At 37.8% G+C, this 24,543-nt stretch overlaps 1 protein-coding gene across 1 annotated transcript in view; it reads left to right on the forward strand.

The window, feature by feature from the left end:
- Hmt-1 (ABC transporter ATP-binding protein/permease Hmt-1) overlaps positions 1 to 24,543 on the forward strand; it is a 239,560-nt gene that overhangs the window by 160,820 nt on the left and 54,197 nt on the right. The window contains exons 9-11 of the mRNA XM_067140389.2: positions 17,590 to 17,795; positions 17,880 to 18,087; positions 23,561 to 23,739. Coding sequence (XP_066996490.2) covers positions 17,590 to 17,795; positions 17,880 to 18,087; positions 23,561 to 23,739 — 593 coding nt within the window. The remainder of the gene's footprint in view (positions 1 to 17,589; positions 17,796 to 17,879; positions 18,088 to 23,560; positions 23,740 to 24,543) is intronic.

A 24,543-nucleotide genomic window follows, 5' to 3' on the forward strand; every position in this document is an offset into this window, starting at 1 on the left:
AAAAAGAGTTTACAACACTTCAGTGCAGAAAACCTCAAAATTACAAATTTCTTAGAAAGTTAATTGTTCATCTTCCCACTAGGGGAGCACCTAAATTGACAGTAGAGACATCTGACAATAAACGTTCAAACTTCTTCCACTAGAGGATTCACTGTTCATATTATAGATGGCCTTCTAAAAGGCTCTTAGTTTGAATGTACGGAGTTGGTGTACCTCCGGTATTATTATTATTATTATTATTATTATTATTATTATTATTATTATTTCCTTAAATAACATGTCTTCCAAAGTTAAGGGTTTGAATTTATGTGAAATATATGACTCACCAGTAACTAATCATACATTCATTTATTTAAACACCTTTTTCCACCTTGTCAATACTATTAACAGTTTGTTGTTATTAAAAGCCGCATGTGTTCAAGGAACTTCAACTGTTCACTTCTTCAGCGGTGTAAAATTACCGAACATACTTTTGGACTCGTTACATCATTATAATCCCAAATTCTTAACTTGACACATTAAAATAATTTTGAACATCTATAATGAGTGTTGAAATGTTTTGTTTAAATGATTTAGAAACAGTAAATGTATCACCTTATAAAATACAAACAACAATTCAAATCTTAGATTATCATTAACAGACAAAACATATAACGAATAATTTTGCTAAAAGAGTATCTGTATAAAATTCTAGACTGTGTCGTGACCTACCTGTCCTGGGAGACGTACTTGTAGGTTGGTCACCAGGCAGTTGGATGTTGAAATATTACCTGTCCTGCCGAGCAGAAAGTAGGGAGGTAATTGTAGGTGTGACTCTGTCCCGCAACTCACGAAATGAAAGAATTGATAATCTCCACTGCCTTTTATTTCCTAAGACGACTAGGTCTAGTATATACAAGTATTTACAAGTTGGATATGTCGTTCTGAAAAAAAGAGAGAGCTTGCTCCACGCGCTTACTCTACGACTACACGTATATCTGAATTTTGCCCTGCGGCACGTATAACTTCCTGACACGAACAACTGCTCGAAAGAGCCTCGTTCTGAAAGTACGAATTCCTGGTTGGGAGAGAGCCCTGCGCCATCTTGGCTTAGGGTTATATCTGCTCTCCTGAAGCAAAGGTCGATCCCTTCCCACCATCCTAGGGGTTGGGTCTTATGGGCGTTACTTAACTATTCACCTTGTCGGTGGCGCCCTCAACTAATTATTCTCAAATAATTATCCCAGTACGTGCTGCCCTCTGGGCACTACTGTCTCTGTCTTACTTTGCACTCATCTTTCCTTGCAACTGTACTGGCTTTGTTTCTTTGCCGGCTCGCCAGCCGCCCGGCTCGCATACCAACTCTGTCAATACACAAGTAAATATCCGTTGTTGTCAACAGGTTTTCGTAAGCGCATTTCACAAGCTGCTCTCTACTACATGTAGCTTCTTAAAATATTCAATATTCCTTCTTCTCTTCCATTATTATATCTGACTCTAATTACTATTCAATTACTCTGATACTACAAGGTGTCTCATATCGATGATTATTATTCTAATACTAGTTTGTTTCCCTTGACACCTTGAGATCGAGTCTCGGCTGCGAAACCCGGCTGCCGTCCATCTGGCAGTCCGCCGGTTCGAGCCCCTTGGGAGGTCGGTACACGACAACTGATCCATTGAAAGCTTGGGGAAAGCATTCTTTCTGATTATATTAGACATGTTTGCGAAATTAACTGGTTCGATATAAGGCAACTCGGGTTTAGGAAAGGTTATTCCACTGAAGCTCAACTTGTAGGATTCCAGCAAGGTATAGCAGATATCTTGGATTCAGGAGGTCAAATGAACTGTATCGTGATTGTCCTGTCTAAAGCATTTGATAGGGTGGATCATGGGAGACTACTGGCAAAAATGAGTGCAACTGGACTAGACAAAAGAGTGACTGAATGGGTTGCTATATTTCTAGAAAATAGATCTCAGAAAATTAGAGTAGGTGAAGCTTTATCTGACCCTATATTAATTAAGAGGGGAATTCCTCAAGGCAGTATTATTGTACCTTTGTTTTCTTATATATATAAACAAACAGTTACCCGCTGCTTCACTCGCGTAGATTTCGTAATTTGATAAAATTAATCGTTCCTCAGTACTGTACTAAGACATTATCTGAAAATCCCTAAAGTATACAAAGTCACCGAAAAATTGAGTTTCATTTAGCCCAGAAACCCTTTGTTAACCACGTTTGTGGTATTGCCTTTTGGGGAAAAGATGACCATGCGACATAGAACTGTACATGTGAGAAACAGTCTTCTCTCAAGTCGAAAAATATAAATTTTAAAAAAGTGTTTCTTTATTTTTAAAGGAGATTCCAAATAACTATTTCCACGTCTGTAACATCTTCAGTTTTTGAGATATAAATACCCTCACAAAAAATTCAACTCTTTCTCACTTTTTTTCCTTCACGTTAAGTGCCTTTTTCCGAAGAACAAAAATAAAACATGTTCTTGTGTTTATAAAGGATTTTCCTAATACCAAGTTTCACATCTGTAAGATGTTACGTTTTCAATCGATCACTACTGATCTGCATTTAGGGCAGTCGCCCAGGTGCCAGATTCCCTACCTGTTGTTTTCCTAGCCTTTTCTTAAATGATCGCAAAGAAATTGGAAAATTATTGAACATTTCCCTTGGTAAGTTATTCCTCCCTAACTCCCCTTCCTATATATGAATATTTGCCCCAATTTGTCCTCTTGAATTCCAACTTTATCTTCATATTGTGATCTTTCCTACTTTTAAAGACCCCACTCAAATGTATTCGTCTACTGATGTCCTCCCACGCCATCCCTCCACTGACAGCTGGGAACATACCACTTAATCGAGCAGCTCGTCTCCTTTCTCCCAAATCTTCCCAGCCCAAACTTTGCAACATTTTTGTAACGTACTCTTTTGTCGGAAATCACCCAGAACAAATCGAGCTGCTTTTCTTTGGATTTTATCCAGTTCTTGAATCAAGTAATCCTGGTGAGGGTCCCATACACTGGAACCATACTCTAGTTGGGGTCTTACCAGAGACTTGACTTTTTGACATATACTGTGCATATACCGGCACTTATTTTAAAAATTCACCTGCTTTTTCAATTCTTTTCATCCCCTTAATACCAGTTTTCACATCTTCAGTTTTTGAGAGGTAAGTATCCTCATAAAAAGAATTCAACTTCTTCACTTCTCTACACACCTCTCCCCTCTTAAGTGGACTTTCTGAAAAAATTGATATATAGATACACTCCTTTTAAAAATTAATCCCCCTTTTCACCCCCATAACGACCAAATATCCAAAAATCCTCCCTTAGTCAGCACCTGCATTTTAATATGAATGTATCCCCAAAATATCATTCCTTTATGTCCAGCAGTTTTGGCTCGGCGATGATGAGTCGGTCAGTCAGGACAAGTAATAATAATTTTGTGTGGCTATTTCTAGCCGGGTGCAGCACTTGTAAGGCAGACCCTCCGATGAGGGTGGGCGGCATCTGCCATGTGTAGGTAACTGCGTGTTATTGTGGTGGAAGATAGTGTTATGTGTGGTGTGTGAGTTGCAGGATGTTGGGGACAGCACAAACACCCAGCCCCCGAGCCATTGGAATTAACCAATGAAGGTTAAAATCCCCGACCCGGCCGGGAATCTAACCCGAGACGCTCTGAACCGAAGGCCAGTACGCTGACCATTCAGCCAACGAGTCAGACAGGACAAGTTATTTGTATATATATATATATATATATAGATATGAGTAGAGTAGTTACAGATGTTATTCTGTGTAAAGTAATAAATAAATTAAAAGATTGTGAGCAACTGCAAAATGACCTTGATTATGTTGTGAGATGGACAGTAGGCAATGGTATGATAATAAATGGGGTTAAAAGTCAGGTTTCAAGTTTCACAAATCGGAAAAGTCCTCTCAGTTTTAATTACTGCATTGATGGGGTGAAAGTTCCTTAATGGGGATCACTCTATGTACCTAAGTGTTAGTATAAGGAAAGATCTTCATTGGGGTAATCACATAATTGGGATTGTAAATAGAGGGTACAGATCTCTGCACATGGTTATGTTGGTGTTTAGGGGTTGTAGTAAGGATGTAAAGGAGAGGGCATATAAGTCTCTGGTAAGACCCAGTTCCAGTGTATAGGACCCTCGCCAGGATTACTTGATTCAAGAACTGGAAAAAATCCAAAGAAAAACAGCTCGATTTGTTCTGGATGATTTTCGACAAAAGAGTAGCGTTACAAAAATGTTGCAAAGTTTCGGCTGGGAAGGCTTGGAAGAAAGAAGACAAGCTGCTCGACTAAGTGGTATGTTGCATGTAATAAATCTCATTCCATATTGAATAATGTGTCAATCATAAAATTTCACATACATTTATTGAATAAATCCACCTATTCCAATTTCTTTGCGATCATGTAAGAAAAGGCTAGGAAAAGAACAGATAGGGAATCTGCCACCTGGGCGACTGCCCTAAATGCAGATCAGTATTGATTGATTGATTGATTGATTGATTGATTGATTGATTGATTAAATGTTAATTATTAGCAGCTATAACTGTCTCGACCAAGTCATTTACTTTATGGTCCTTCTCGATCTCTCTTTGGTTTGATATAGTTGCTTGTCAAATACGACCTTTATTGACATGGACAACATGCGAGCCAGATACAGTTATCCTTTTCTTAAATTTTGTTACTGGAAATGGGCCATGTGATTTGCTTAGCATACAGTTTTCATAGAATTGCAAACAATATGTACAGTTGTTTCCCAAATGTATACAAATTAATTTCTAGTTCAAAGAAGACACTTGCCAAAGCTCCGAGTCCAGATCTTCAAGGAGGTTACTTCCAAACTCATGTTTACTTCAGAGTCAGTGTTAACAATATGGGGGACATGGATTTCTGCTGCCTTGTGCTGTTAAGACAACTTTGACAAGATATCTGATGTGATTGCTACATTCCCTGAAAATTACGCTGCATCGGATCATGACGTGAAGAAACTTCCCACTGATGGAAGTGTCTGGAATGGTTTGTCTTTCATAGCAACCTATTATGGTGAATTGTCAGAAGTGATTATGAAGCTTGCAGAAAAATGAGACCCCATTGTGACTTTGGTGAACATTGTTGAAGAAACTGTGAACTTTACTGAATGTATTCCAGGTGGAGTATAAATTACTGTCAGTGAAAAGTGCAAGAATGTTTTGTCTGCAAATCCATATTTGCAGAAACTGAAGCAAATTTGCCACTTTTTGAAAGGTGGTGATCTCACAGTCGACATAGATTGAAGTCCATCTAGATTACTTGCTTTAAATACACACTCATCACATGTCGATGTAGAGTGATCTCTTTCTGCAGTGAAATGTATTGTCTGATAGGAGGCAGACTTCAAGTTCTGAGAATTCGAGGAAACATAGTGTGCTGATGTGCTGATGTGTCAAAACTGGTTATAACAACTCCAAAGAGATCGCCAATTAACAGTCGTTATAGGCGATAGTCGCATAAACCAGTCTTTTTATATTGTTGCTAAAAATGTCATATCTGAGAGTTTTAGGCTGCAGACTTACAGTGTTAATTAACAGAATAAAGTGAAAACTTCAACAAAACATAAGAGAAATAAGTCCTGAATTTGAAATACAGTATTTGTGGACTAGGACTGAGAGGAATTTTTCTTCCAATATTTACAGAGTACAAACAGCAGTAATATGCCCGAAATATATATATATAAAACTAGCAGAATACCTGTGCTTTGCTATGGTTTTAAACTGAAAGTTATTATTCAAAGTTTTACATTTTGGAGAGTCCACTGTTGGCTGAGCTTATAAAATTAATCCTCAGTTCTTTCATCAAATGGTTTTGTGGGAATTATTATTTTCTTCTATTATTATTATTATTATTATTATTATTATTATTATTTTATTTATTATCTTCTTTAATATCTAGGACATAAAATTGGCCAACCTGTTAATTTGGACTTTTTATGTAGAACAATAATAGAGGAATGAATGCTTTTTTAGGAGATGAATGTTTTAGAATATTTATTAACATCTGGGATATAGAAGACCACCCTTCATATAAAATTTTAAGTTCTTGCCTGAAACGGTTTTTGAAGAATAGATATTTTGTTTTTGAGAGTCAATCACTATCCAAACCCCTTAGGGGAGAAATATTTTGAAGTATATGATATTTTACACCTAGGACATAAAGGATGAACCTTCTCGTAAAATTACAAATTTGCACGTCAAATGGTTTGGGAGGGATGAATACCACCCCCACTGTTTTTCAAAAATATCGCTTCCAAAATTGGGTGCGGGTGTTATTTAAAATTTTGAGAAATTTATCCTTCCGAATGCGCGTAAATCGGGCATCACCGCTGGCGCGGCTTGGTACCAATGCTCTCTCCACTCTCAGTATACGCTACTTCTGCACTGGCGTCAGTCTCACGCACGTTCCCGGAGTATTAACATGAATACCACAAAGCGTTTGCGATCTTTTACTGCGAGTGAAAAACTGAAAGTAGTTCGGGAAGCCGAAATTATTGGAAATCGTGCCGCCGGTAGGAAATGCGATATTGACGAGTCGTGTATTCGCGATTGGAGAAAGAAGAAAAATATGCTATTAACATGTAGTGGTAATCGTAGAGCTTTTCGTAGACTGAGTGTACAGTTTCCAGAAATTGAAAAAAACTTTATAGATACGTGTCAGAAAGGCAGGAATTGGGATATGGTGTATCAACCGAAATGTGTCAGCTATAGGCATTAGAGATCGCAAAGGAACTTTCAACGGAAGGCTTTAAGGCAAGCCGAGGGTGGGTTTGTAATTTTTATAAAAGAAATGGGTTGAGCATACCAATGCGTACCTCAATTTCACAGCGTCTTCCTGGTGCCTTATTGTCATTTCAGCGTCACACAATTTGCTTGCAGAAGGAAAATTCATATTTGCTTTCCCAAATTGGCAATGCACATCAGACGCCAGTCTACTTTGAAATGCCAGTGGACAGGACTATGAATATTAAGGGTGCAAAAAGTGTTACCATTAGAACAGGTGGTAACGAAAAACAACGGTATACGGTAATGTTGTGTGTTCTCGCTGACAGAACCAAATTGCAGCCGTACATTGTTCTCAAGCGAAAGACGCTTCCTAAAAATCTACCCGCTGATGTTATCGTCAGATCTCAGAACTCCAGCTGGATGGACAGTTCACTTGTGGAAGACTGGGTAAAGTGTGTCTGGCAACATAGCCCTGGTGCATTATTGAGACAAAAGAGCTTGCTTGTTCTCGACGGTTACCGCGGCCACACAACAGACTCTGTGAAGAAACATATCAAGGCTGGGAAAACCGACCTAGCAGTCATTCCGGGCGGGATGACGTCTTTGCTTTTTTTTTATTTATAATTTGCATACAAATTTTTTTTATTTTTCTATTTCACCTATTCAATACAATTGATTTTACTACAACACTACATTAAAAGGGACATGTTTTGCTTGGTTTCCGAGCATCCTCTGCCTTTGTAACTTATCTCAAGGTTAAGACCTGTCATTGTTAATTTGCTTATAACTAATTTGTACTTAATTACGATTATAAAAACTAAGTGGTAAAATATGTGAACATAGGCATTTGTAAACACAATGGACAGTTTAACAATTTAAAATGACAGTGCTAAAATTGGGATAGACATTGAATCTAATAACACCGACGTCCAAAATACAGTAATATCCTCACAGTAATGAGATTTGGCTAAAATTCCCAAGTTCTTTGTTTTTTAAAAACGATTGTTAGTTGACTTATTATATTGTATACATTAAAATTTGAATCATAAATCCTGTTAAAACTCAATAGTATGTAAAGCTTGAAGTCTTAGTATGTGTGTTAAGGAGGTTGGAAATGTTCTGTATCATGTATTGGTTTGAGGCATGCTTCTGTAATTTATTACTTGTAAACGGTAAGATGCAACTTGTTGGTAGTTTCCTCGAACTGGTCTTGATTTGACGAGCAGACTTTACATTGGAAGCAGTTCGTTTTTATGAGAGCTTGGTTAAAAGGGACGTCAATCTGAAAATCTTGAAATGTTGATATATTATCCTTTTTCACAATCTTTAAGTAATGGTGCATCTGTAACAAAGGAAATTACGTGATAATGTTTGTTATTGTGCTTTCACAGTGATCGTATTGGTGTGTGTCACCCTTGACTGCTGCTATAATGCCTCGCTGTGCTTGTTACATCACGGTGACTGCTTGCTTTCATGTTTCTACTTCTTGTGTTATACGTACGAAGAAGCTGATGTGAAGGGCGAGTAAGGGACTTAGTCGAAGAAACAGTAGGCGGGGCATTCGTTGGTGTATCGTGTGGAGAGGAGTCTTTATGCGTTGTAAAAGTGGGAGTAGGGGAAGAGACGGTATCATACGGAATTTTAACCTTGTACGTCAAACAATTTCAGAGAAATTAATATGTACGGCTTCAGAACCCCTCCCCCCTTCCCATGTTAAAACCCATTAAGGGTGTGTGGTTTTAAGGCCACTTCTTAGGTAAAATGGAAGGCTTACAGGAGCAAACATCATGTGAGGTTTCAACCTCGTTCGTCAAACGGTTTTAGCGAAATTAGTACTTTATCATCGTGTCCCAAAACCTGGTCAGACCCCTTAGGAATATACTGTATCAAGACCACTTATTATTTAAGATCTAAGATATATAGGAGCAACAATCATGTGAACATTCAACCTCGTATGTCAAACGGTATCAGAGAAATAAATATGTTTGTCATCGGACATCACCCCTCAGTCAAAACCCCTTAGGGGTGAATTGTTTGAAGACCACTTCTTATTTAAATTCTATTACATATAGGAGCAACCATCATATGGAATTTCAACCTTGTAAGTCAAACCGTTCAGAGAGATGAATATTTATGTTTTCAAGCCTTACCACCTGGTCAAAACACCTTACACGTGTATTATTTTAAGACCACTTGTTATGTAGTGAATCAGAATGTTGAACCAATAGCTGAAATTGAGTATGTAAATGAAAGAATTTTAATAATGTACGTATATGTAAACAAGGAACTACTGAGGATAGTACAGGTGTATGCTCCACAGACAGGATGTTGCATGGAAGAAAAATAAGAGTTCCTCAATGAACTGGAAACACATATTGTTGGAGATGGGATCATGATATTGAGAGATCTGAATGCCCATGTGGAAATGGATAGAATGGTATGTGAGAATGTTCTGGGCCCACATGGGTATGGCGATAGAAATGAAGATGGAGAGAAACTGTTTGACTTTTGTATCAGAAATAACCTGATAATAAAGAACACGTGGTTTATGAAGAGGATTAGCCATAAGATAAGCCAATATAGTTGGGATGGACAGTATGGAATACTCATCGATTTTATAATAACAGACCGAGAATGGGGAAGATAAGTCATGAATACGAAGATAATCCCCAGTGAAAGTATGGAAAGTAATCATAGTTTACTAATTGTGGAATTAAAACAAGTAAAAGTCCCTAAAATTGTATTGAAGAAGAAACCAAAGATAAGGATTTGAGAATTGGAGGAGGATAAAAGAATGGCATTCCAAGATTGTATAAAAAGGAAGTTGCCTAACACAGAAATACGAAGTGGAGAAGAAGAGTGGGACAACTTAAGACAGACATTTGTGGAAGCAGCAATTGAGGTATGCGGGAAAACAAAAGTAAAGGTTAAGGGAAAGGAGCCACCGTAGTGGACAGACAAAATAAAAAAAAGAAATAAAAGAAAGGAACAAGGTGAAGAACGAAATGGACAAGGAAAAGCAAAAAACATATCAGAGGGATGAGAATAAGATAGAAAGGTTACATGTGGAATACAAAAGATTGAAACTGCAAGTAAAGAGGAGTATCAAGGAAGAAATGAAGAAATGTTGGGGAGAGTTTACCAACAAAATTTAGCAAGATAGTCGAGGAAATCAGAAACTGTTATACAGAGTAATAAAATTGAAAAGAATAAATAAAGGGAAAAAAAACAAGGCATTAGAGAGAGAAGATATATCCATAGTACATGACAAAAAGGGTCTTCAGAAGGTGATGGCAAAGTATTTTGAAAAACTTTATGAAGAAGATGACTGCTCGGAGGAAGAAGGAGATAAGAAAATGGAAATAATAGATGGAGAAAAAGAAGAGAGCCCAATAACATGGTTGGAACTTGAAAGGGCAGTGAAAGCAATGACCAGAGGAAAAGTAAGTGGAGAAGACGAATTCAGTGCTGATATGATTAAGGCAGCAGGAAGCATTGGACTACAGTAGTTATACAGAGTCCTCAGTGCCATTTGGAAGGATGAAAGGATACCTGAGGATTGGCAACAAGGAAGCATTGTACCACTGTTCAAAAAAGGAAATAAGGAAGAAATGTGACAATTATACAGGTATAACCCTATTATCACATGGGCTAAAAATAATGGAGAAAATCATAGACAAAAGACTGAGGGATATAATAGAAACACAGCTAGAGGACGAACAATATGGCTTTAGACCGAATAGATCAACAATAGACTTGATATTTACAGTGCGAACGATAATGGAATAACATCTAGAAAGGAACAAGGAAATCATTTTCGTATTTTTGGATTTGGAAAAAGCTTATGATACAAAAAAAAAAAGGTGTTTGGCTTTTAGTGCCGGGAGTGTCCGAGGACAAGTTTGGCTCGCCAGGTGCAGGTCTTTTGAATTGACACCTATAGGCGACCTGCGCGTCGTGATGAGGATGAAATGAAGATGAAGACGACACATACACCCAGCCCCCATGCCAGCGGAATTAACCAATTATGGTTAAAATTCCCGACCCTGCCGGGAATCGAACCCGGGACCCCTGTAACCAAAGGCCAGCACGCTAACCATTTAGCCATGGAGCCGGACGCTTATGATACAGTTAAGAGAAAACATATATGGGAATGCCTACTGAAAAGGAATGTGCTAAAATCAATAATTAACAAGATAAAAATGTATCATGAGAGTAAAAGCAGCCTACAAGTGGGGAGTGGTGACTCTGAAACATTTAATACAAAGAAAGGTATCGTGCAAGGAAGTGCACTGTTGCCATTATTGGGACATTGATGGATGAAATCATAAAACATGTAAAACAGAGTATCAGTAGTGATGAAGTGAATGCTTCGGTATTTGCAGATGATGTGGGGATTTGGGGAAAGGGAGACAAGGAAGTACAAAGGAGACTAGACATTTGGAATGAAAATCTGAAGGAGTTTGGAATGGTAATAAGTAAAAAGAAAACTATAGCCATGCACTGTGGAAAAGAGAGAAAAAGAGAAGCCAAGTGAACATAGATGGAGAACGGTTAGAGAATGTAGAACTGTTTACATATCTGGGTAGCATTATTAATGGAAGTAATGAAATCAACCCAGAAATTAATAATAGACTAAGTAAAGGTACAACATTTTATCATCAAGTCAGAGCTTTTATAGGATGACAATACCCAAGAAAACGAAATTAACATTATATAAACAGTATTTCATACCAATTGTAACATGCGGACTAGAAATGCTGGTAACTAATAAGAGACAAGATAGTAAGATCCAAGCAGTAGAAATGAATTTTTTAAGAAAATAGGTTAAAAAGTCAAGAAAAGATAGAATTCAAAACATTAAAATCAGAGAAGAGCTGAATATAGAACTGTTAGTACAGAAGATACAGAAAAAAAAAGACTGAGATGGTTCGGACATGTAAAAAGAATGGGAAAGGAATGGGTAGGAAGAAGGGAATTGGAAAGAAATGTTAAGGGAAAAGACCAGTTGGAAGAGCGAGAAGAAGGTGGATGGATCAGATTTGGAAAGACATTAGAGAAACTGGATTGGATGTGGCGGAAGTAATGGAGTAGGAAAAGTGGAAGGACAGAAAGGAGTGGAGGAGGCTTGTAAACCAAACCCGGGCGACTGGAGTGGGATATTGATGACGAAGATGACGAAGATGATGATGATGAGGAGGATTGTTATGTAAGATCTAAGACATGTAGGACAACCATCATGTGAAATTTCAAGCTCGTATATTAAAAACTGAGAGAGAGAAATTAATAATGATGTCGTCAGCTATCCCCTCCAGTCAAACCCCCTTAGGATTGTATTGTTCTGTATTTCTTTAGTTTTAAAGGAGATTACAAATACCAGTTTTCACATTTGTAACATCTTCAGATTTTGAGATATAAGTATCCTCATGAAAAGAATTCAACTCGTTTGTCAATTCTTTTCACCCCCCCCCCCCCCTCCCCCTTTAAGTGGATTTTCAAAAACAAAAGAATATGTTTTATTTTTAAAGGAGATTCAAAAGTACCAATTTTCACGTCTGTAACCTTCCGTTTTTGAGATATAATTATCGTCATAAAAATAATTCAATCTTTTCCACTTCCTTTCACCCTCCCCACTTTAAGTGGAATTTCAAAAAAAAAATGTATGTGTTTATTTATAAAAGAGGTTCCAAATACCAATTTTCATGACTGTAACATTTTCAGTTTTTGTGATATAAGTATCCTCAAAAAAGGAATTCAACACCTTCATCACCCCCCTTAAGTGGCCTTACCGAAGAAAAACATACATAAAGGAGATTCCAAAAACCAATTTTCACATCTGTGACAGCTTTAGTTTTTGAGATATATGTATCCTCCTATAAAAAAATTCAACTAATTTTTCAATATTTTCTCCCCCCTTTAAGTGGAATTTCCAAAAACAAAAGAATACATGTCTCTTTATTTTTAAAGGAGATTTCAAATACCAATTTTCACATCTGTAATATCTTCTGTATTTGATATATGAGTATCTTCATAAAAATAAATTCAACTCTTTCTTCACTTCTTTTCATCTCCCTCCCATAAGTAGATTTTCCAAAAATAAAAATACATGTGTTTCTTTATTTTTAAATAAGATTCCAAATACAAATTTTCATGCCTGTATCATCTTCACCTTTTGAGATGTAAGTATCCTCAAAAAAATTATTCAACCCCTTCTTCAGTCCTTTGTACAAACCTCCTTAAGTGAATTTTCCAAAAAAACAAAAAATATGTGTTTCTTTATTTTTAACTCTCTTGGTGCCAGGCGGTAGTGTGAGCATCCGTCCTTTAAATTGCCAGAGCCGATCTGGTCGGCCGTTAAAAATCCAGTCGGAAGTTGTCAAAGCCGATTACATCGGCCGGCTTAAAATTCTGTGATATACGTAATTTTGAGGCAACCTATAGTGAAGTGCATACTTTTGTTACAACCTGTAGTAAAGGGGCTACACGTCATTGTGTGCCTGGCCTTGCTTTGGCAGTTCTAAGAGGGTGTTATACCTTTCACAAGAGTCGTTTCCTGTGTTTACAAATACCGCTAACCGGTCAGTAAGAGATTGCTCCTTGCAGTGAGTGGATTTGTGACAGGAAAATGGCATGTTATTCACGTGATAATTTTTCAGCAGGTATTGATGACAATAAATTAATGCAGTATTTAGAACAGTGCGAAGTTAACGCTGATGATTTATCGGATAGCGGTAGGGAATTTAGTTCAGAGAGTAGCGACGAAATTATACCGGACACGTCCCGGAATCACCGCAGCTAAAGAAGAGAAGTTTAATTGAGTCTAGCAGCACTAAAGCTACTCTGAATGTGGTGATAGATGAAACTAGTGATAACGATGATGATGATGATGATGATGATGATGATGATGATGTCTCTGGAGAACATTTTGTGGAAATTTGTCCTAATGAATCCAACAACATTCCTCAACCTCCTGTCTCCTTCAAGGAAGTTCTTGACATAAACATGCCCTACCGTCTGATTCTCCGCCCATATCACACTTCAATTTACTTTTCACTTACTCTCTGCTAAACCTTATAGTCATATAATGGTCCGTTATTGGACATTATAAATTTCCCAGCTAACTCATTCTTGGTTGCCTCATTCAGGACAAATATTTTAGGTTCCCTATGGGAATCAACATCTATATCATCAAACCTTATAGTCACATATAGTCCTCTATCATTACCTAAATGCCGGGCTCCGCAGGCCAAGTGTAGTGTGCCTGCCTCTCACCCGGAGGTCATGGATTCGATTCCCTCCCAGGCCAAGAATTTTTGCCTGGTCCTGAGGGTTGGTGAGGTTTACTCAATCTAAGTGACCCTAAGTGATTGCAATTGAGGAGATATTTGAGGGTGAGAGGACCCCGGTCTGGAAAACCAAGAATAATTACTGAGAGGATCTGTCTCGCTGACCATAATTCACCTCCTAAACTGCAGGTACCGAAATGAGCAGCGGTTGCTTAGTAGGTCAAAGCAAATCACGGCGTTTGTGCCATACATTTCTTAATTTCGTAAATTCTGTTGTATTGTAAAATTATTTTTCTAATATATACTACAACCGAAAACGAGAAACTATTTTTTCTGAAAACAAAAACTATGTCAACTACTATTTTTTACTTATTTAATAATTCAGAATTATTTTAATACTGTGCTGTCCGCACGTAGAAAATTTGTTGTCAGTATTTGCCAAACATCGATACATACATGCGAATTTTATCGGTGAGTAAAATTGTCTTGTTCTTATTAATGACATATGTTTGAATTTTTATTTTTTACGTTTTTATTTTTCTCGTTCAAATTAGTTATTCTATAGAATTGTATTTAGAAATACATTATACATAATTACGTATATTCTTTTGTATCGTAAATTATTTTTTCAACGTAGATATTGAGAGAGAAAGTGCGAAAATATTTTTCTCTTTCTAAAAATAAACGTTTTCGACAACTATAAATCAACAATAAAACATTTTTGACTCTTTATATTACTCCAAACCAGTTTCTTATTCTACGTAGTCGATATGTAGAAAATTTCATGCCGGTATTTGCTATACACCGGTAGATATACGCGAATTTTAAAATACATGTATTTCCACTGAAAACGGCCTGGCACTTTACAGTAGTAGAGTGGAGGCGGAGCTCTGGCCTCTTCCAGCTGATGGGGAGCGGCCGACTAGATCGGCTCTTGGCTCCAAGAGGGTTAAAGGAGATTCCAAATATCAATTTTCACATCTGTAACATCTTCAGTTTTTGAGATATCAGTATCCGAATTTTAATAATCAACACATTTTTCATAAATCGTTGGGTGTGATACAGCCAGTTCCTTCATGATGCTGACGTTTGTTTCCCTATGAATTTTTACCCCCTTTAAGTGTTTTTTCCAAAAAACAGAAAATACATATAAGTATCCTCATAAAAGGTTATCAACCCTTCTTCACCTTTTATCATCCCCCTGAAGTTTTTTTTTTTTTCTGAAAACAAAAAAGTGTGTTTCTTTACTTTTTAAAGGAGAATCCAAATACCAATTTTTACGTCTGTAAACTATTCAGTTTTGAGATATAGATATACTTATTTTAAAAATACACCCCCACTTTTCACCCCCCTTAGCGAAGGAATATCCAGAAATCCTTCCTTAGTGAGCACCTACACTGTAATGTAAATGCATCTCCAAAATTTCTTTTCTTTATGTCCAGTAGTTTTGGCTCGGTGATGATGAATCAGTCGGTCAGGACATGTTATTTTATATATAGAGATTAGTGAGCAAATAAGTAGCATCAAGGGTAAATTGATCAGTGTCGCACATGCTCTTGGCTAATAAATGAGATGCTCTCTCTGTCTTTCCAAATCCTTCATGATGTTGACGTTTGTTTCCCCATGCTTCGTTTGCAACATCTCCACAGTGATGCTTGCCTTGACTATTTAAGACAGACTGATTTGAATTCTACACTCAGCTGAAAACAAGAGTTTGAAAGTAAGCTTTAGATCAAATCCCAAATATGTAATAAACAAAAATCAACATTGGACGTTATAGCCATTACATACGATGAAACAACGTTTTATACGCTACGTCATAAGAAGCTAGCTTTTAAATACACTGTGAATATAGAATTTAGACAGTACCATTAAATTTTACTATTATATCCAATAGGTCTAAGTCGTTAAAAGTGATATTGCAATGAACGGTTTCAGCTGTATTTTATTTGAAAGGACATGGTGATTGAACACTAGACTTCGAAGAATCGTCTTTCAGTAATGTATAATATATGAAAATGTAGTTTGTTATCAGTATATCCAATAAATGATATATTTCAAGTTGCATTTATTTTAGTGCCTATTTTGATTGTTCCGTCTACCTTTTGTATGGCTGTTTTAACAATATTGAAGGTCCTAAAACCGAGCTCAATAGCTGCAGTCGCTTAATTGCGGCCAGTATCCAGTATTCGGGAGATAGTAGGTTCGAACCCCACTGTCGGCAGCCCTGAAAATGGTTCTCCGTGGTTTACCATTTTCACACCAGGCAAATGCTGGGGTTGTACCTTAATAAAGGCCACGGCTACTTCCTTCCCACTCCTAGCCCTTCCCTGTCCCATCGTCGCCATAAGACCTATCAGTGTTGGTGCGACGTAAAGCAACTAGAAAAAAAAGAAAAGGTCCTAAACATCTGGGCTCTATGGATCAGTGGTTCATCCATCAACTGATGGTTGTCTGCTATTAGAGTGAATGTTATTTGGACAGAATTTGTATGCAGCAACTGATCATTAGGGATCCAAGCCTTTATCTTGAATTTTTCATTCAGCTTGGGGATTGCATTTAACTCAGAAGAATGGGACTCCACAATATTGACAGTATCACCACTGTGTACTGTGACTTGAACCTTGAGCACCATAGTATTGAAATTTGGTTTGGTTCGTAATGGGCCGAATAGTTCAGCTGTTACCCAAAATAGCTTCATATGAGGGTTACTGTAGTTACTCATCTAGCATAATAAAAAAGAAATATTATCTTCACTGATCGAACTCTGGGAATGGTGAGATAAATCACTTCGAAATAATTCTATTTCCATTCTTCAAATTAACTGAAGAAAGAATGAGACAGATAGTACTTCCAGTTGAATGTTTCCTGTGCACACAATACATTTGTGGAGCGTTCACAGCTTCATATTGCTGCTGTCTCCGTTCCTTGCAGGGTAGCTCAAGATATGTGATGCAGACAGTATAAGGTTCCAAAGTTCTTCTCTGAAATTCTTTCTGTGACACACAGTAAAAAATTTTCATTTATATCTTTCTTGACACTTTTTTTAACTTCTCTCCACTGTATTTTTATTGCTTTATTTGTGGCGATTTTATTTTATTTAAATACTCCAGCTTTGATTTACCAAGCGAGTTGGGCATTTGGTTAGGTTTGCGTGGCTGTGAGCTTGCATTCGGGAGATAGTGGGTTCGAATCCCACTGTCGGGACCCTTGAAGAGGGTTTTCCATGGTTTACCATTTTCACACCAGGCAAATGCTGGGACTGTACCTTAATTAAGACGACGGCCACTACCTTCGCAATCCTAGCCCTTTCCCATCCTTCCTTCGCCGAAAATCTTTCACATTAAACAAGTAGCAAGAAAAAAATCAGCTTTGATGTTAGATAGAGAGGTATTGTTGCATAGAATCTTTATGTGAGCTTTCATAGGTAAATAATAAGCACTATCTTTTTTTTTTGTTAATCAGGCAATTCACTGTTTGAAACATTAGTCGACTGCAACCTAATTGTAATTAACTTTTTTTTTTCCAGGATGAGGAGTGGAAATCTACAGTAACTCTGAATATTTTGAATACTATTCAGAACTTTGTAGTATGTTCTGGTCTCCTTGCTGGTTCTCTTCTGTGTGTGAGTATGGTGGTACAACATAATGGGCTCACTGTTGGTGATTATGTGCTCTTTGCATCATATATTATTCAACTCTATGTGCCACTTAATTGGTTTGGAACATTCTATAGGTAAGTTGATATTCAGTTCTGTTTCTTGATACTGAATTATTTCTTTTTGTTTTGAATATTATAGCATGTTTGTAATATTTTCAGAGCCATACAGAAGAATTTTGTAGACATGGAAAATATGTTTGACCTCCTTCGTGAAGAGCAGGAAGTGGCAGATGTTCCAGGAGCTGGCGCTCTTAATGTTAAAAATGGAGTTATACAGTTCAACGATGTTACCTTCAGTTATGTTCCTGATAGAATTGTCCTTAACAAGATATCTTTTTCTGTACCTGCTGGTCACACTGTAGCTTTGGTGAGTAATTATTTGTTTCACTTGAGTTTTATTTGAGTTTCACTTATACAGTGTCCCTAAGGAGAGTACAGATTTTGCCATTATACTGAGCATAACTACTGTTTATGGTTATTTACTAGCACTCTAAAAGTTTAAGTTTTCCCACTTTGTGCAGCTTGTACTCACAAACTTCGCTGAACAATCAGCCTTCAGGCCCATCAAACTCCTGCTCTCAAACATGGCCGCTCACAGTGCAGTGTCGTCCTCAGAGCTGTTATTCCACAACTTTTCGTTCGTGCCACACTTTGCATGATTGAGACAGTCTTACTCATTGCTAACACACTCCTGAATGACTTGTCACTGACTGACTTGCTCTGGACTATCTCTTGACTGACTTAAAACTGACCTTGCTATTTATTTAGGGCCGTGGAATATTCTGCAGAAAGTATCTCGCAGTTCCGGCTTTCATATCACGTCAGGTGGCTTTCCGTTGTTAGCCAGCTTCTAGCAGCTTCTAAGGAGCCTGGCCAACAATTTGCCAGGGCTGTTGTTTTGCTCACTGCTCACATTGTTGCTATTCCACCGGTATTGTAGGCTTCCACCACTTCCTCCACACTCTTGGCCTTCATAGACACAATAGAATTGGAGAACGTAGGATTTTGATTGGCCTGAAAGATTTGTTATGTTGTCATGTGAGGTTGGAATTGTCAATGTTCTCCCCAAAAAGTTTCATCAGCTGGGTGTCAGGAATGAGTAGCCAGGTGGGTTAAACTATGTAAAAAATGAATATGATAACATTTCAATTTATTCTCCTCTGGGTATTAACAATAATATCAGGCAGGTAAACATTAACTGCATAATTGAACTATTTTGACGCCATGACGAATGAGACATAACAGAGCATTATGAACTTCTAGTTGTGTACAACTCGTTCATAATCATGTAACACGGGGGCTTACCACTCGGTGGTTGTGGAGTACCATACAGATTTGAAACATCATATGAAATAGAGTGCTTGCATGCGATTCCATCCTACTCCAGGCATCACTCCCGCACAACACTACATGATAGTTCAGCTAAACTGAAGCAATTATGCTGACAATAATGAAGATTTATCATTGAAAAAAAAGTTTTACGGTATTTATGTTTTAATTTAGAACACCCATTGACTCTAAAATGCATTAATATTATGTAACTGGCACATATGTAGGTTATGTTAGCCGGGCTGTCTGTAAAAATGGCAGGGCGGTGCACCCATTAAAAAGGTCGTAGGGAGAACATTGGAATTGTTTATCATGAAATCAATTACTGATAAATGTGTCTGCATTTGAAGTGCTCGGGGCTAGATAATGGTGAGCCACATATTGAGCAATATTGAGATTTGTACGCATTTCATGTCTGCAAGAGGGTGGCAAGCCATTGGAGGAGTAGTATTTGAAGAAACCAAGAGATTGCAGCGCACACGCTCTGTTGTTATGTATTGCACCAAGACACAGCACGTCATTTTTGTGCTTTAGTATGGTAAGCCGCAGCAAGATGGCATCTTGTAGAGGAAACAGTGTGAGCTGTTGTTCCGATGAAAAAATGCATTTTGGAACCAATACGGAAGCCGATTGTCTTGAGAGTGAATCCTCGTGCGATGACAACTGTTGTAGATGTGGATTATCAGCCAAATCCATGTGATATCTCATCATCATCAGAGGTAAGCATCAACAAAATGTTATTATGTGGCATGCCATGTTATAGCATGTGACAATGTGGCTTATCATGACAATGCAGTACATGTAGTACTGTTAGATAATGCTAATATTTAATGGAACTATGAACTATGGGACTATTTCTAAGATATTTATATGGAGCCAAGTAACCATAAACGACTGTTAAACTAAGATGAGTATCACTAGGTGACTGCTATAGGAGTTATTGTGGCTTGCCATTATATAGCTGTTAAATTGCTGTATTGTTCAGTATAGTTTCATAGGTTCATGCTATTAGTTTTTTATTCTTTTTTCTTCCGCAAGGATGAAGACTTAGCTCCTGTTGTTAGAGAGGTGCCCATCTCACCTGCTAAGAATGGAAGGCATCGATGGCAGCAGCAAACACCGGAATTGAGTTAAAGGGCTAAGCGTAAACACCGGCATAATCGGGTATGTACTTAAAGATAGCTATTAACCAGAATTAAAAATATTAGAAGAATAATTACTTTAATTAAATAATAATTAATATTATTTAGGAGAGTTGGCACAGAATATCAAATTAATATTAAATTAGTAATACGATATGTTTCATAAACATGTTGTAACAAGGACATTATTTTTTATTTTTAAGGATGAAGAGTACACGAGTGATGCAACCAAAAAGAAAGTAGTTACCAGGGAAATGGGATCTCCATGTGCTTGCCGTCGGAAGTGTATGACGAAGATAGGAGAAACAGCTTCCAAAATATTCCATGGCTTCTGGGACATTGGGAATTATGATGCACAAAACAACTAAATCTTTTCGTGTAACTCAACAGCACTTCCAAGATGCTCCTACCCGAAGAAAAGGAAAAAGGAGCAGTCTTCTCGAAAAATCACTGCTACGCCTACGTACTATGTTAAGGTGCAAGGTGAAGTAATCCAAGTCTGTAAAGTGGCATTTCTCTCTGTACATGGGCTACAAGAATCAAGAGGAAGAGTGAGAAACATCGTACAGCAAGTTGCTAGTGGTCAAGAGTTTGTTAAGAAAGACCAAACGGGGTGCCATAAAAATCTTCGGAAATATCCACCCGAAGTTATAGTATGTGTTCACGACCATATACGAAGCATATCCACTTACCGAAGTCATTACAGCAGGCAAAAGAATCCCCAAAGGGTTTATTTTGACTGCGAGATGACAATCAGTTCTTTATACCGGGATCATTATCTACACTACTGTGAGGAACAGAAAATTGCCAGTGTTAAAGAGGATAAGTACAGACGGATTTTCTGCACAGAATACAACATAGGCTTCAAGATGCCCATTTCTGACACCTGTAAAGTATGTGACGAACTTGCTACTCAGATTAACTCCTGCCAACTACCCAATGATCAACAAAAATTCGACGACCTGAGGAAGAAAAGAGAACTACATCACCGGAAAGCAGAAGCAATGCAAGCTACCATGCCAGCAGATATCGCCAGAGCCAAGACTGATTCCAGTATCGTGGTCATCTCAGTTGACTTGCAGCAGACTCTCCCTGTTCCAAAATTTACTGTTGGTCCAGCTTTTTACAAGAGAAAAGTATGGATGTACAACGTGGGTATACATGACTGCGGAACAGGCATCAGACACATGTACATGTGGACTGAGGATGTTGCAAAACGTGGCAGTGATGAGATATGCAGCTGTATATTAAAGTTTCTCCAGACAAAAAGCTTTGCTTCCAAAATAATATGCTATTCAGGTAACTGCACCAGACAAAATAAGAATTCAGTGGTTTTGTGCACGTGGTTGTCACTGGTACATGGTGGCAAATTCAAAGAAATTGAACACAGATTTTTGATTACTGGTCACACGCGACTGCCATCTGATAGAGATTTTGCATCCATTGAGAAATACCAAAGGCGAGCCAAGTTTTCTCGCCCACTGACTGGGTTGATATTGTCAAGAAAAGCAGAGTAGAAAAGAAATTTGCTGTGACAGTTGTGAAACAAGACGATGTTCTAGAGTTCAGCAAACTGCCAGCACAGTACATAACAAAAAGAAATACAGCAACAGATGGACATCCTGTTAACTTTTCAGAAGCTACAGTGTTCAAAGTTTTGGCCTCAAATCCTTATTCAATTTTCCTGAAGCACACTCTTCACGGAGACTTCTGTGAAATTATTGTCAAAAAGCATGGCCGTCCTACACAGATATCGTGGATTGCGACCTTAACACCAAAATATCATAAAGAAACTGTCTGACGTCATGGACCTGCTTCCCTACATACCTGCGGTGCATCATGGATATTATTTATCTCTGACTCGGTATGAAACCACAGAGCAGGTTGATGAACCTGAATTAATTGATGGCAGTTTCTTAAATGACGGTGAGAGTGACGTGATCGGTGATCAGTAAATTCAAATGATGGCACTGAAACTTCGGTGATAGACAATGACAAGCCACAAAATGATATGTATTCCTTGTACTTTTTTTTTTTTACTATGTGCATTATTTAAAAAGGTTCTATTTCATGTTACAAGAATACCTTAATGTATGTAGTACCTTATCATTCAATAAACATACCTCTTATGTCCATCACCTGATTTATGGAATTTTTTGAACCTTCATATGTCTCTGCTGTAAAATTTCCTCAATGTGGCTTACCAGTATCTAGCCCCGAGCGCCTCATTTATATTGTAATGTAAAAATCATTCAAACTTCTAGATGCTTCATCATCTGTTTGACTTGGCAGCTCATCTGAAAGAATTAGTCTGCTAATGTTTGCATTGATGGTGCTAGAGGATATTTCTGATTCCTTAATCCCATATAGATGTCTCACATGGTGTTTGTCCCCATGCTTCCTCCATTCTGTTTCTTGTTTGGTCTTTATAAGTATCTATTCTTCCTGGGTAGTTGATAGTATGATTTCGTAAAATTTATCCTTTCGTGTAGAAAATCTAGCTGTGTCTTCTAATCAAGCTTTTTGCAGGGTCAGGCTCCATCCATCTAACAGTTTGTAAATTTGAATGGACCATAGTGCTGAGGGATTTTCCATTCTATAGGTTATATTTTCTTCTTGGATTCATTGATTTGTTCCTGTCACTGTTATTGTATTGTTTCCATGTAACTTGTTAAACGTGAATGGAAATTTACTTCTGGTACAATGTGTTGTATAACCAATTGTTTGAAATTATGATTAAATTCATTAGAAAGAAAGGAAAGTGCAAGCATATTTGCTTTCTGTTCTACTCCTGCTGTAGTTTCCTTGTTGTATTATTGAAGTTCTCCTTGTCCTGCAGGCTCCCTACCATTGTTAGGGCTCTTAGGGTGGTAATGGTATGATGCATAGTGAAACAAGTCAGTTTAACATGTACTGTACCTTACCGGGCTGAGTGGCTCAGACGGTTGAGGCACTGGCCTTCTGACCCCAGCTTGGCAGGTTGGATGCTGGCTCAGTCTGGTGGTATTTGAAGGTGCTTAAATATGTCACCCTCATTTCGGTAGATTTACTGGCATGTAAAAGACCTCCTGCGGGACTAAATTCCAGCACCTCGGCGTTTCCGAAAACTGTAAAAGTAGTTATGGGACGTTAAAAAAACCATTATTTATTAACATGTACATTGTTTGCTGAATGTGATCACTATTTTTTCTGCTGGTAATGTTTTATATCAAAAAATGAATGTTTATCATTGCCTCCTATGTATTTAAAATTCTGTAATCTGTTTACCTCCTCATATTCTACATGTGTTTGCTACTATTGCTATACATATACTGATGGAGTTAATTTCCTTATGCTTAGTTTGAAGTTTGAAATTCCTTGAATTGATAGGTCGGCCCATCTGGAAGTGGGAAAAGCACTATCGTACGACTTCTGTTCCGATTTTACGATGTAAGCAGTGGATCGATCACAGTAGATGGACAAGATATTAGTAAGGTAACCCAAGAATCCCTCAGGGGAGCTATTGGAGTAGTGCCACAAGACACTGTGCTATTCAACAATACCATCCGGTAAGTAATACTGAACTTGAAGTGTGCAGAATAGAAGAGACATTGGTGTGCAAAACTTGATAGATTCAGTAAACTAATACCCTTGTCATTATGCATACAAGATCTTTTCAACAGCTGAAGTTTAATTTTAACAGTTATAATAGTAAAAATCCTAATGAACCGTATATTACAGTAAAGCATGTATTTGATGTTTTTATAGGGACCTGAATTTTTTACCTTAAATGAGGGTCTGAGCCAGCCCCGTTGTGTAGGGGTAGCATGACTGCCTCTTACCCAGAGGAATCAGGTTCGACCCCCGGCCTGGTTATGTATTTTTACCTGTATCTGAGGGCTGGTTCGAGGTCCATTCCGTCTGTGTGACTACAATTGAGGAGCTATCTGACAGAGCGATGACGGCCCCAGTCTAGAAATCCAACAATAACTGCTGGGAGGATTCTAAGTGCTGACCACACGACACCTCATAATCTGCAGGCCTTCGGGCTGAACAGCAGTTGCCTGGTAGACCATGGCCCTTCGGGGCTTTTGCGCCATGGGGCAATTTAAATGAGGGTCTAACTTAAATCAAGATTTCTAGAAATCTTTGCATGTATCAACATACATTATGTACTCGGTGGCAACAATAAGACAAGAAGATACCCACCCAGCATATTATATTGTAGATATGTTTCTCTCATCCTCCCTCCTTCTCATTTACAAAACTGGACACAGTTTAACCAGATTAGATCCTTCCAGTACCATATTTGGTCAGGCATCCCTGAAGGGTCAAATCTAGGCCCTTTGTTCGTTTTAGTGTTCATTAATGAT

The sequence above is a fragment of the Anabrus simplex genome, chromosome 2 (assembly GCF_040414725.1).
Source record: "Anabrus simplex isolate iqAnaSimp1 chromosome 2, ASM4041472v1, whole genome shotgun sequence".
NCBI classification, from domain to species: Eukaryota; Metazoa; Arthropoda; class Insecta; order Orthoptera; family Tettigoniidae; genus Anabrus; species Anabrus simplex.